At 39.6% G+C, this 12,593-nt stretch overlaps 1 protein-coding gene across 16 annotated transcripts in view; it reads left to right on the top strand.

Moving 5' to 3' along the window:
* The window catches only part of INPP4A (inositol polyphosphate-4-phosphatase type I A), a 113,009-nt gene that overhangs the window by 59,828 nt on the left and 40,588 nt on the right, over positions 1 to 12,593 (top strand). For all 16 annotated transcript variants that reach the window (XM_052705683.1, XM_052705685.1, XM_052705690.1 and 13 more), the window contains exons 3-7: positions 6,038 to 6,101; positions 7,428 to 7,643; positions 8,468 to 8,512; positions 9,714 to 9,832; positions 9,941 to 10,057. In XM_052705683.1, the coding sequence (XP_052561643.1) occupies positions 7,538 to 7,643; positions 8,468 to 8,512; positions 9,714 to 9,832; positions 9,941 to 10,057 (387 nt within the window). In that variant the 5' untranslated portion in view covers positions 6,038 to 6,101; positions 7,428 to 7,537. The remainder of the gene's footprint in view (positions 1 to 6,037; positions 6,102 to 7,427; positions 7,644 to 8,467; positions 8,513 to 9,713; positions 9,833 to 9,940; positions 10,058 to 12,593) is intronic.

Below are 12,593 nucleotides of genomic sequence, written 5' to 3'. Positions count from 1 at the left end.
GCTCTGCTTTCTGTTCTTCAGAGCTGTTCTTCCTGTTGGCTGCCATCTCCTCAACTTACATTTGCCTTTATCTGGCTGGTAGAGGACCCTGCAGTTTCTCTCAGAGAGTACTTCTGCTTGCTGTAGTCCCCTTCCCAGACAGAGACAGGATATACCAGGAGTTTCTGGTTCCTTTCTGTAGACCCAAAAGTATGTAGCTCAGCCAGGGTCCGTTGTATTTTCACTTCTGGCTTGCTTCTCTTATGTTTTTTTTTGTTTTTGTTTTTTTTTTTGTGATAGAACTGCTGTGCTTTTTTCATGCTGTTTAATCCCACAGCAGACCCATGCTGTGCTTGGATTTCACCTCTGTGTAGCTTCCCTCTGCTCTTCAAAGCAGAAACTGAGGCGGACATTCTGACTGCCTTCTCTATGGTTTCTCATCACAGTTTAAATGAGAAGGCAAACCAAATCTTGAGGGTCTTTGGCCCAACTCCTAGGAATCTGGACAGGATTTTCTGGATCAATTTGAAGTCTCTGTCAGTGCCAGTAAATTAGAAGTCTCTGCATGCTGTTCTAAATAGATTTTCAAGGAATGTATGACAAAAAACTGGCAGGACACCAAAGCAGCTGTTGCGCACACACCCCTTCCTCTGTTGTGTCTTAGAGGGTCGTCTCACTGCTAACCCACAGGGTAGTGAAAAAGAATTGCTATCACTGTGGCAGCTGTTCCAGCGAGGTGTTGAAGTGAGAACTGTGGTGGGAAGTGCTGCCTATTGCTGGAGCGTGTGGAGCTGGGGTGGTTATCCGTTCAAGCTGCCAGCATCCCACCACTTGGAAGAAGGAGTTGTTTATGTGACTGCAGAAACAAATCCAGGGTACAATCTTGCAGTCAGCATCTTGGCCTCTCCCACACCAATTTGGGAAGATTGGGGTAAACAAGCAAATCATTTCGATCTTCAGGAAAAATAAATGAAAGCAGCACAAAGGAAATAGGTATCTGGAAGCAAACAAGAATTATCTCATTAGAAAAAGCATACAAAATTGTTGCCATTAACTATTGTCTAGGAATGCACAGTATAAGAAAAAATACGTATCAGAAATACACACACAAACCACGGTTTAGAAGTACAAAACAAATGTTGATGGAGAGCTGTGCATCAACAGATTTGTGTTAGTCACATCAGTCTCCAGTTTTGCTATGCTGCATCAATCCTGATAATAACCTTGTGGACTGTGACTCCCACACGAAAATTTATTTCACATTTTCTAAATACATGATGCTGTGTCATGTCCTGTATCAATTAATTATGTCATATTAAAAATAAGAGAAATAATTCACAGATTTCTGGTTTGCTCCCTGCTGCTGCTATGTATTTTTAATTTATATAGATGTTTCAAACAGTGAGTTAGAAATCACAGCGTATCAGAGAAATGCTGCATAAAAATTAGGAGTGCTTGGGAGATTTCCTGCGTGCTTGTGACCTTGTGGGTGAAGTATTTTTGTCTAACTAGGAGAAAGTAATGTAAGGAAAGTGAATTGACTAGTCTGTGACCCCAGACACAGTCCTGTTGCACAGATGAAGCTTAATGTAACCCAGTGGTTTCAGAGCAGAATGTCAGATCTGATTACCCAGATAGAGAACAATGCTAAATGTAGTTCATCTTGTGATTCCCAATTGTTTCAACCAGAATAAACTGGTTTTAAGTAGTGCTATATCAGTCTGTGAAGGGGTTAAGTGTTATAGATAGGTGGCTTAAGTGTTATAGATAGGGAAAAAAAGTCCCTAGACTTTTTGTTGCAAGCAAAGTTTTATTAAAACTTCTGATTGCACGTGCAGCTTCAGTGCTTTTATTCCTCCTTGTCTTCTGTCCTACAGTTTCTCACTGCCTGTATGGTGGGAGATATTTCACTGGCACCCATAATGTCAGAGAAGAGAGCTTTCCATCTTTAATTAACAGCAGGAGCGAGTCTTCAGCACATGTTAAGATGCTTCTAGCTAACTTCCACTTCTGGTCATAATCTGCTGGGGTTTTTTGTTGCTTGTTTTTCTGCTGTTCTTCCCTTCTCCCCCTACAGCAGGAGGAGCTCAGAGCAGTTATGCTGTTTAGAGGGCAGTTAGAGCAAAGCGGTTTCTATACCTGGAGCATCATGGTTGTGATGAAAGACAGCTTTAGAAGCAAGAGGCTTTAGGAGGATGTCCAAAGGAGCGTTAATTCAGAATTATGTTTTGCAGTCTAAATTCCTCAGTGGCAATTATGTTGTTCCTTGTTCTCTTGGGTCTGTGTGGGTAGTGTGTTCCAGCTGATGCAGAAAGAAGTCTTCCCATGCGCAAGAAAATTTACTACAACATATCTTGTGTATTTCTTGTGAAAAGCATAAAAATGTTGAGAAAAGTTGCTGTAAGCTGCTACAATTTCTGCTGGCAAAACAGTGGAGAAAGCCAAGGGAGCTGGACTTCAGGCTGCTGTGTAGCAAGGCTCATCGTTTCTGTGGCATTGTGGTGTGCTCACCATGACAAAAGCTCTTCTGCAAAATGAAACAGAGCTGAGCTTTTTCTTTTTTAGTTAGCAAACCTGTGTGTTACACTTAATACTCACTTTCACATGTGGGTGTGCATAATTTGATGCTCATGGAAGGGAGTACTGAAGAAATAGAAGTATTGAGATCAAGTGTGAAATTAAAACATTATCTCATTATGTTAAGAAGAATGCTGGTTGTGTTTTAGTTGTGGATATAGACAGTCATAATTTCCAAAAAGAAATGAGTGGCCTAAATTACACTTTTTTGATAAGAGTATGCAAATATGTTTTAGAGAGAAAATTAGGTTTTGAGATTAATTGAGTTTGCTGAAGCTTCTCACTTCATAGTAGACTTTCACAGAAGGATTGAGAATAAAGAGTGTGACTTAGGTTTGTGCATAAGTAGGTGTGAGAGGGTGGAAAGGAAAGAGAAAGCAAGCTATTTCCTGCTGCTAAAATGGCTTTTTATCTAAATATCACTGAAAGGTCACCTTTGGGGATTTGCATGCTGCACAGATGCATTCCTTGTAACTTGCTGAGGTCATGCCCTTGATCAGAGTTCTGAGGAGAGCATCAGAAGGGCACAGGAGATGGTTCAGGGCAAACTTTTTGCCTATTCTTGATGATTAAGTTTCTAATCAATGGGAGAAGGAAAAATTGAATCATCTGATGAGGGGAACCTAGATTTAAAGGGCAGGCTGAGAGGGAGGACTTCTTTGTGGAGGTGACTGACTAGTGCACCTGCTGAGTATATTCTTGATGGGGAAGTAATTTCAGTGAGAAACAAAGATCCTGTGGATGCTGGCACCACTTGCTTTCTTTCACCCTCCCAGGTGGCATGTTTACCATGATGTTCAGAGTCAGGGAGCTAGTGAGGGGAAGTGAAACTGGTGTTGACCCATGGATCTGCAGTCAGTATTGAAAGTTTTTATTTGGTCACCAGCAGTGACTGGACTTTTTGAAACTCTTGAGAAGCTGCTCCTTAGGACAAATAAATGAGACATAATTGATTTACGTCTGCATCCACATTAGCAGTTCGTTTCAGATTAGGAGTGCATTTCTGAAGTGAATTTTAGTTGTCTCTGTTGCTGCATTTTTGTTCATAACTTGTAGCATGTAAATAGTGCTTCTTTTGCCTAAAACTGTTGGAGAGAGCACACTGCACATGCTTTTAGTGAGATGTTATGCAAGAGTACAGTTGGCTGGAGGTGCCCCTTCAGTGTTTAAAAAATAAAACAACGGTTTGTTAAGTGCCCCATAGCTATTTTTTAACTCCATCTTGGACATGATGATAATCAGCAAGATTGATCTCCAGGCATTTTTTCAAAGCATTAAATGAGCTGTTAAACTTTCTCTGTTATATTCTTTATCAAGATGTATCAATAACATTTAGAGTCGAACTCCTCTTTCATTTTCTGTTTTGGCTTACCTCTGTACCCTATCCAATGCTATAAACCAAGAGCAGTGTGATTGTAGAAGAGCATAGTGTCAAAGTAGATTTTGAATGCAGTGGAAGTAGCTTTTTTCTCCTGCTTCTTAATGTATAAGTTGGGAAAATCCCATTTCTTACAGATGTGTGATGAATGAATGTAAAAAAAAAATAACTGTTAGGGTAAAAGGAGGCATGATCCCAGCTGACTTGTTTGGTACTAAGGATGTGATAAGAGATTTTTTTTCAAAAAAGGAACAGATGAAGCCCCTTGCCAGAACTTAGCAATTAGACTATCATCTTGTACTTGTGCAAATCAATCAAGAAGGGGGATGATTTTGCTTCCCAGAAATGAATATCGCTTATGTTTGACACCTCTCAAGCAGTCAGTAAGACCAAATGTTTGAAAGTATCCAGTCCACAGGATGTGGGGCCTTGCAGCTGAGCAGAGTGGCATTTGCATCTCATCACCAGTAGCCAAGATTGAAAGTTGTGTGCCAGAAGTGTCCTGGGTGAAGATCTTTTCTTCTGGTCATACGCATTTGTGCAAAAGTTAAAGGCGAAGTCAATATTCACATGGCAGTAGGGAGGCTTGGTTAAAAGCCTTTTCTGCACAATGGAAATAACAGTTTCTGGTACTGGAGTCAGCAACAGCTTTTCACACTTTCATTGAAGCTGAAGTTTAAAACTACTTGCAGTGAATGCAAAGCAAAACAACACATGCTGTCAGCATCCCCCATTTGAAGCATGAATAAGGGCAAAGTCAAAGGTTATGCGTAGATGCATTATGCCATGTTTAAGATGGAATTTGCCTGTATGTGATGATTGAATGATATCACCCTTTGGTGGAGTCTTCCAGACTCCAAAGAGTGGTATCTATCATAGCTACCATCTCAGGAAACTGTCATCTGTGTTTGTGATACCTTAAATTTGGAAGAAATCTTGCCTCCATTGATTTTATATTAAGAACATAATCATGAAATTGTATGAATTGAGTTGACTGTAATTCAAGAGCACCTATTATTTGGATCTGTCAGTCCATACAGTGACTGGAAATCATCTGTGCCTGGGTTAGCACAACAGTGGGAGGGATTCATTTTGCCCAGGTGCAGCATCAGACCTAAACAAGTCATCCAAATTCTTTTTAAAATGAGAATGAGAGCTATCTCTTGGGGTGATTCATCCCACCTACCCAGGAAAATGGTGAATCATTCTCTGGAAGTGTATATGTGTCATCGCTGACTACACATAGAACCTGGGCAACGAGGTGAGATCAAATACCTGCCTCCTACGCAGATTAAGTTAGGTGAGATAAAACCCTTTCCACAAGTGCTCTTAAGCAATCTTGGGTTATTGATATGGCTGGCAATGAAATCTAAATGTCAAACTAGACTACCTTGTCTCTTTCACTGTGGTACGTCATACATGTGAGGTCTTGAAAGACTTATCTTATTAATGTAAATGTACTTGAATTAGATGATTCCAGTAGCAAATTCAAATCACCAGTTAGCCTGCAGTATATATTTGTAAGTAATTCACTTTTTCCGTACACTTACTGCTAGCAGTTCATAGAAGCCTACCTCACACTGTAATTTCACCCAATGGAAAAGCAGCCCTACATCTTGATCTTTTGAATTTCTATGCTTTTGACTATTTTGCACAATCTGTCCTCGTGATGATGGAAATTTGAAGTTTAGCAGTAGCAAAGCAAGTATAGTAACAAGTATTGTCTCATTCTCAACAAATCACATACATTCGAGCTATTTTTATTTATGTTTCTTATATGCATTCCACCACTCACCAAATACTGACCTGAAGTCTGTCCTTTGCCAGCATAAGCTTTTTTTTTCTTTGTGTACCCACTCTCACTGGTTATTTTTGTGACTTATTATAAGACTATTAAGACTGTAAGACTGTAAGAATCTGACTGTATCAGATTCATTAGAGGATGATGCTCTTCTGTATTTGCCAGTATTGTTGCTCTTAGTTTTCAGTAAACATGCTAGTCATCAGAACTGGAATATTTAGATAACGGTAATTTTCTGTTGACAATGATTTACACTGTATGAAAGATTGTTTATTCATTCTGATTATTTTGTTGTTTTTTAGGAGTGGACTTAGTCAATGTTATAACATGCAAAATCCATCCACGCATGAGGAAAAGAGCCCTCTTGTAAGTATGGTAAATATAAGCTATTGCTGTTACGGGTGTATCATTAGGTGATTAATCAATAATGCAACTGGAAAGAATACCTGAGGACTTAGTATAATACTTTTCCAAGTCTCAGTAGTATATAGATAGAAATCACTTCAAGAAAAAAAGTGTTTTCCTCCTCTTCGAACTTCTCAAAGATTGAGCCTTTTTAAGGATGTCATCATCTATAGAGATTCTGGCTAAAATAATTGGACTGTTATACCTAACTGCTGTATGACTGTAACTATAAAAGCATAGTAATTATTCTCCCATAAGGTTTTATTCTCCAGTCGGATTTAGGGGAAGGGGCTGTGGCATCCTGTCTGAATCTCTGCCAGCACATTTTATAGCTGTCATTTCATTAGGTGCTTAGGTTTAATGAACTTACAAACCATTAAATATCAAATTACATAAAGAACAAATCAAAGAAGAGCTGTTGCTGAAAGAAGGAAAATAAAATAGAAGAATAGAAGGACTGTGAAACTGGCAAGGAGCTCTGATGGAAGTTATATTTGACCAGATGTTAGGATGTTCAGTGCTAAACCAGAAATACCAATGATTCTCTAGCTACATTACCACTTAAACACTGAAAGAAAAAAGAACTTTTTTGCTATGAGTGATCAAACTCTGGAACAAACAAGTTACCCAGAGAGGGTATGGAATCTCCTGAAACACTGGAGAAAAGCATGGATGCTGCTGCGTGCTGCATCAGCAGTCATCCTCTTTTGCTTTTTCTTTATATCACCATCCTGGAATGTCAGCCTCACTCTGGCCTTGGAAGGTTTTATTTGTAGTTTTCAGTATCCCTCTCTCATGGCTGTAGGACCTAGAAAAAGACAGTTTGCTGACACTAACAACACTTCCTGCCCTTTTGTTCCATGTTCTGCCAAGGCATTGTCCCTTTGTCCTAATCCCTTGTCCTACCTCTGCAGACAGCAGGGGCCCCGTCTGATGAATTTACTTATGTTTCCCGGGGATTATGAAAACCAGGAAACTTCATTAAGGATGATTTAATAACTTAGACAAAGGAGAAGAGCAGCTGGTCTGTTAACGAGTCTCTCAACCCCCATTCTCTGACAGAGGAGCCTTTCTTACGTGTGGTGCAGTCTTCAACAGTTTGCAGTAAAATGCTCCAGATATATGATTTATACATATTGAGTTATAGAGCGTTGGGTCTGCCTTGAGCTCTTCTTTTGGATGACTTGAGGCAATCTTATGGCTGTTAAGTCTGCTGCTGTTAAGAGGAGCAGTAACTAATAGTAGCCTAATATCCTAGTGTATGTTTTTGCTCTCTTTATTGCTTAGTGTGGTAATGTTAGAGGAATAGCAATTGGAAACAACCTGCTGCACTCTCCTGCTCTGTAAAACAAACATCAGTAAAGCCAAGCAGCAAGAAAAGGCTTCTTCATGACAAAATGACAGCAAGAGAACACAGTCCTCGCCATGGTGCAAAATCCCGCACCGTGCAACGGGCCTCCACCATTGATGTCACCTCAGACATGCTAGGCCTTTCTTTAGCAGGTAAGTACTTTCATGTCAGCTATTGTTTATTGCCCTTTCAGAATATACCTTCTACTAACATTACTGTTTTGGGTTTTTTTTGTTTCCATTGCTAGATTTAGATGTGCATGGAGTGAATGGGAAAAAGGAATTGTATTGAAAATATAAGCTTAAAATTGCCATTTTTAAAACAGACACAGTACTAAAATTGAATAGGGAAGGAAAAAAAAACAATAGATTTTGTATAGTTATATTTATCAGTGGAAGATAAGAGAGGGGAAAAAAAACAAAAAAATGTCAAGGTTATCTAGGAAGAGTCTTGGCAACTTCCTAGTTTGACACTGTATACAATTTTCAAGAGAGTTTAGGAAACTGAAATTTACCTCCATTTTTTTTATGTTGATTTAATTAGCACTGTAATCTTTGGGGACTTCATTTGATTAGTGAGAGAGGCAGGTATTTTCCAGCTTCTTGTTCACTGATCACAGAGGAGATACATCTGATTTAATAATTTGGAGCTAATAGTGGCTCAGACACTAAATGACTGTAATCCTCTTGTTTTCCACTGAGATTAAGTATTTTGTATTTTCATGTTCTATATAATCTTGCATGGTTTTGCATATTTTAGTCATTGTCTGAACGTATTTTGTTGAATTAGATAATCTCAATATTTAAAATCATTTTTAAGAACCGAAGATTACCTAATGAATATATTAAATATTCATAGCTGATTGAATGAAAAAGGTTAACGTTTTCTATCAAATTTCATTTCTTCCTCTGTAACCGTAACTTCTGGGACAGGTTCAAAGCAATGCTTCACTAATTTTGTGTTTTCTGGTTTATAGGGAATATTCAAGATCCAGATGAGCCGATTTTAGAGTTCAGTTTAGGTGGGTTTAGTGTTTTTTTAATCTTTGTGAAAATACTGTGAAACAGTCTTCTGTCTCAGTGTATCAACAGTATGTCTTCAAGCAAACTGAGCATTAAGTAGAAATACCATTTTAAGATGGAGTATTTTCTAAAAGTTACCAACTATTACCAATACCTTCTTTCCTGGGGTCTTTGCTGTCATGTGATAACATGAGATTCATCAGTGACCTAATTGCAGAGGTGCTTAAATAAGGGCAAGATACTTGTGTGCTGGCTTGCCTCGCTTGAAGAATAAGTGAGAAACATTTTCCTCATTAAAATTCTATCCACATTTTTAACTGCAGCATGATTTTCTTGGCCTGATTGTGCTTGGATGTTTGGAAGTTTTTGCTCTTACCAATATGTTTGAAATGAAATTTAAAAGAGATATATATATATCTCAGGTGTGTGTAATTGTGTTATGGATAGTAATCTTAACTAGAATATCTCAGAACTGAATAAGATATTTTAAATATTTTTCAGATGAATTAAAAACTACCCAGAGCTTCAAAGCTGTTCAGTGTACATTTGAACTCAAAATTACCTTGCAAATGTAGCTGAAGCAGAACTGAACCAGCTGCATCCAAGTAGATAGAATTTAGCTCTGAATTTCAACGTAGTTGTGCAGAGTCTCTGAATGGAAATTTTGGTAGTTGTTTCCTAGTCACTGTAGTCCCTTCCCAGCAATTAAAATCTCAGTAGCATGGTAGAGGACATAAATTGCTGTTCTTTTGCAATTGCAAGCTACTTCTATGCATAGTAATGCTACTTGATCAACATTCAAGGACAGCATCCATGGCAAAATACCATTTGGTAATGGGTTTAATGGAGCGTAACTTCAGATCAAATGCAGCCATGGTCATGATATTCCCAGTGGAACATCTCTGCATGTAGGCTGTTCTAATGAGCTGTGCCAAAGGGATGGATATGCAAGTGTTAGAGGAGAACAACTTTAAATTACGGTTTTCCAGCTTGAAGTGAGAGTGATCTGATTTTATGTTCACTCTTTGCTTGCACAGAGGTGAGAGATGTCTGCCTTTATAGTGTATTGGTAGACTGAATGCTAGGCTCTTTATGGCTTTATTGCTCAAGGTCTATTACATACTTCAAAAAGTGTAAAGTCTTACATCAGCATGAAAAAGACTATGAATCTAAATGTGTTTTTCTGTTATGTACTTAAAGCTTGCAGCGAGCTGCTAACGCCATCACTAGATCGAAAACCAAATAGTTTTGTAGCGGTGAGTGTAACTACACCTCCTCAGGCATTCTGGACGAAGCATGCACAGACAGAAATTATTGAGGTAAGTGGTAAGGTATTAAATTTAAAGTGGAAGCTAACGCAAGAAGCATTACCTCCTAATAAATACCACCTCGCGTTATTTTCTGCCTTTTTTTGTTTATTATTACAGGGAACAAGTAATCCTATCTTCCTAAGCAGCATTGCCTTTTTCCAAGACTCTCTTATCAATCAAATGACACAAATCAAACTCTCCGTGTACGATGTTAAAGATAGATCTCAGGGAACAGTAAGTATTCTTCATTATGTTGCCTGGCCAGTGAGTGTGAAGCAAGCAAATGAGAAGTGATGAGATAAAACTAGTGAGCTTTGTGGCAGAAAGAAAGAGGTAGCAGCACTGATCCTAGAGAAAATAAGATGGACAGGAGAGGAGGAATGAATACTGCCGGATGGACTGAACAGAGTGGGGAATGTTGCTGTGGGGGCTGCTCCAAAAGTAATGCATCCTATTTTATTGTGTTGACCCACAATGTCAGTGGTGAATGTTGGTGGTATGGCAGAGGTTGAACTTTCCCAGCGATATTCCTTTACATTTTGTTGCTGTGCAACAGATGGCAGCAGAGGGGACAGTCTGACAGAATGGCGTCTGACACTGAACAGTGTATGAAGCAAAGGTGTGTTGTTGAATTCCTTCATGTGGAAAAAATGGCACGTATTGACATTTGACACTTGCTGAGTGTGGATGGTGACCAAACAGTGGATATGAGCACAGTGAGGCAGTGGGTGGTGAATTTCAGCAGCGGCAGTGGTGACAGTGGCTCATCTTTCCTGGTGTGAGTTTTTATGAGCACAGCGTGCAGGTTCTTGTTCATTGCTGGTGAAAGTGCATAGCTAATAGTAGTGACTGTGTTGGATAAGAATGTTTTGTAGCTGAGAATTCGCTCAGTAGAGTAATGTTATTGTGTTCTTTGTATCTATTGTGGTTTCCATGGAAATAAAAAAGAGGCATTACTTTCAGAGCATCTTATGTGATTTTCTCAAATAAGTCTTGTCTGCAGCAAGATTACCCTTAACTTAGTTATAGTCATTTTCTTCTGGAAGATGGCAACGCGGATAACAGAAGCAAAAAACCATTCTAGGGAAGAATATTTTTGCTTTGCTCTTAATAATTCCCCTGCCCTTATCTTTTAGTCATTCTGTTCAGAAGTAAGATTTGCTGCCTTATAGAAAAAAATATCCAAAATATCCAAGCCAGCTCTCCCTTGTAATTGCTTGGGTCAGTTGCCAGTTCAGGTCATTTATGCTCAGGCAGTTGCCCAAAATACTAGTTCAGGCTCAATGTCTTGCTTTCTCATGCTTTCTCAGAAGCAGCAGGGCTGTCTTCCTCTGTATTGTACTTCATGGGGAGGATCTGAGGAAAAAACAGTACCTCCTGAAGAGGTGCATTTGTTGCAAGGAGCAAAGTTTGGATCGAGGAGGGACTAAGTAGTGCTGACCTAGTCAATCTGAGTTCCATTCAGTCATTGCTTTCGGTGTTCCTGTATCACAGTGACTAAACTTGTATGTTTTGTGATGCTTTCTCTTAAATCTTAGGGAAAGAAAAGAGCTTATTGTCCACAAGTGGAAAAATGATTTATAATAAATTACACGTAAACTTCTTACGTTTCAAAAGTTTTTTACTTGTTATATATGCACATTATGAAATTAGAAGTAATTTAGGACTAGAGGGAATGGCCTCAAACTGCACCAGGCTGGACATAAGGAAATACTACTTTTCTGAAAGAGTGGTCAGGCACTGGAATGGGCTGCCCAGGGAGGTGGTGGAGTCACCGACTCTGGAGGTGTTCAAGAAATGTTTAGACCATGTGTTTAGAGACACGGTTTAGTGAGAACTATTGGTGATAGGCAGATGGTTGGAATAGATGATCTTGTAGGTCTTTTATAACGTTCTTGATTCTATGATTCTATGATTTTTGTCTTCTTGCTTTCATGGAATCATAGAATGGTTTGGGTTGGAAGGAACCTCAAAGCCTACCCAGCTCTAAGCCCCTGCTGAGGGCAGGGCTCATGCTGCCTGGGGCCTCATCCAGCCTGGCCTTGAGTGCTTCTAGGAATGGAGCACCCACAGCTTCTCTGGGCAGCCTCTGTGCCAGGGCCTTACTACCCATTGGGTGAAAAATTTCCTCCTAATATCTAATTTAAATCTGCCCTCTTTCAGTTTAAAACCATTTCCCCTTGTCCTATCACTCATGTAAAAGGTCAGTCTCCCTTCTGTTTGTAAGTATTGGAAGGCTTCTATGAGGTCTCATAGAGCCTACTCTTCTCCAGGCTGAACAAACCCAGCTCCCTCAGCTGTTCTTCTTAGAGAGGTATTCCAGCCCTCTCATTACTTTTGTGGCCCCTCTCCAACAGCTTCACATTTTTCTTGTGCTGAAGGCACCAGGTTTGGCCTCAGTTCTCCAGCTGGGGCCTCACGAGGGCAGAGCAGAGGGGAACAATCCCCTCTCTCTCCCTGCTGGCCATCCCTCTGTTGATGCAACCCAGGATACAGTCGGCCTTCTGAACTGCAAGTGCACACTGCTGGTCCATGACCAGCTTTCTGTCCACAAGGAGCTTCAACTCCTTCTCCTGAGAGAAGGAGCTGCTCTCAATGGGTTCTTCTCCCAGTCTGTACACATATCTGGGGATTACCCTGACCCAAGTGCAACACCTTGCATTTGACCTCATTGAATCTCAAAGACATTTCTGCCTAGTAATTTTATTTTGCACTTCAGTGCTGTGGACAAAGGCTTTGTTTGTTGCAAAGTAAATAATAACAAAGTAAG

This window comes from Tympanuchus pallidicinctus, unplaced genomic scaffold, assembly GCF_026119805.1.
Source record: "Tympanuchus pallidicinctus isolate F22 unplaced genomic scaffold, pur_lepc_1.0 scaffold6, whole genome shotgun sequence".
Classification (NCBI taxonomy): domain Eukaryota; kingdom Metazoa; phylum Chordata; class Aves; order Galliformes; family Phasianidae; genus Tympanuchus; species Tympanuchus pallidicinctus.
This window is presented reverse-complemented; position numbering and strand designations above follow the sequence as displayed.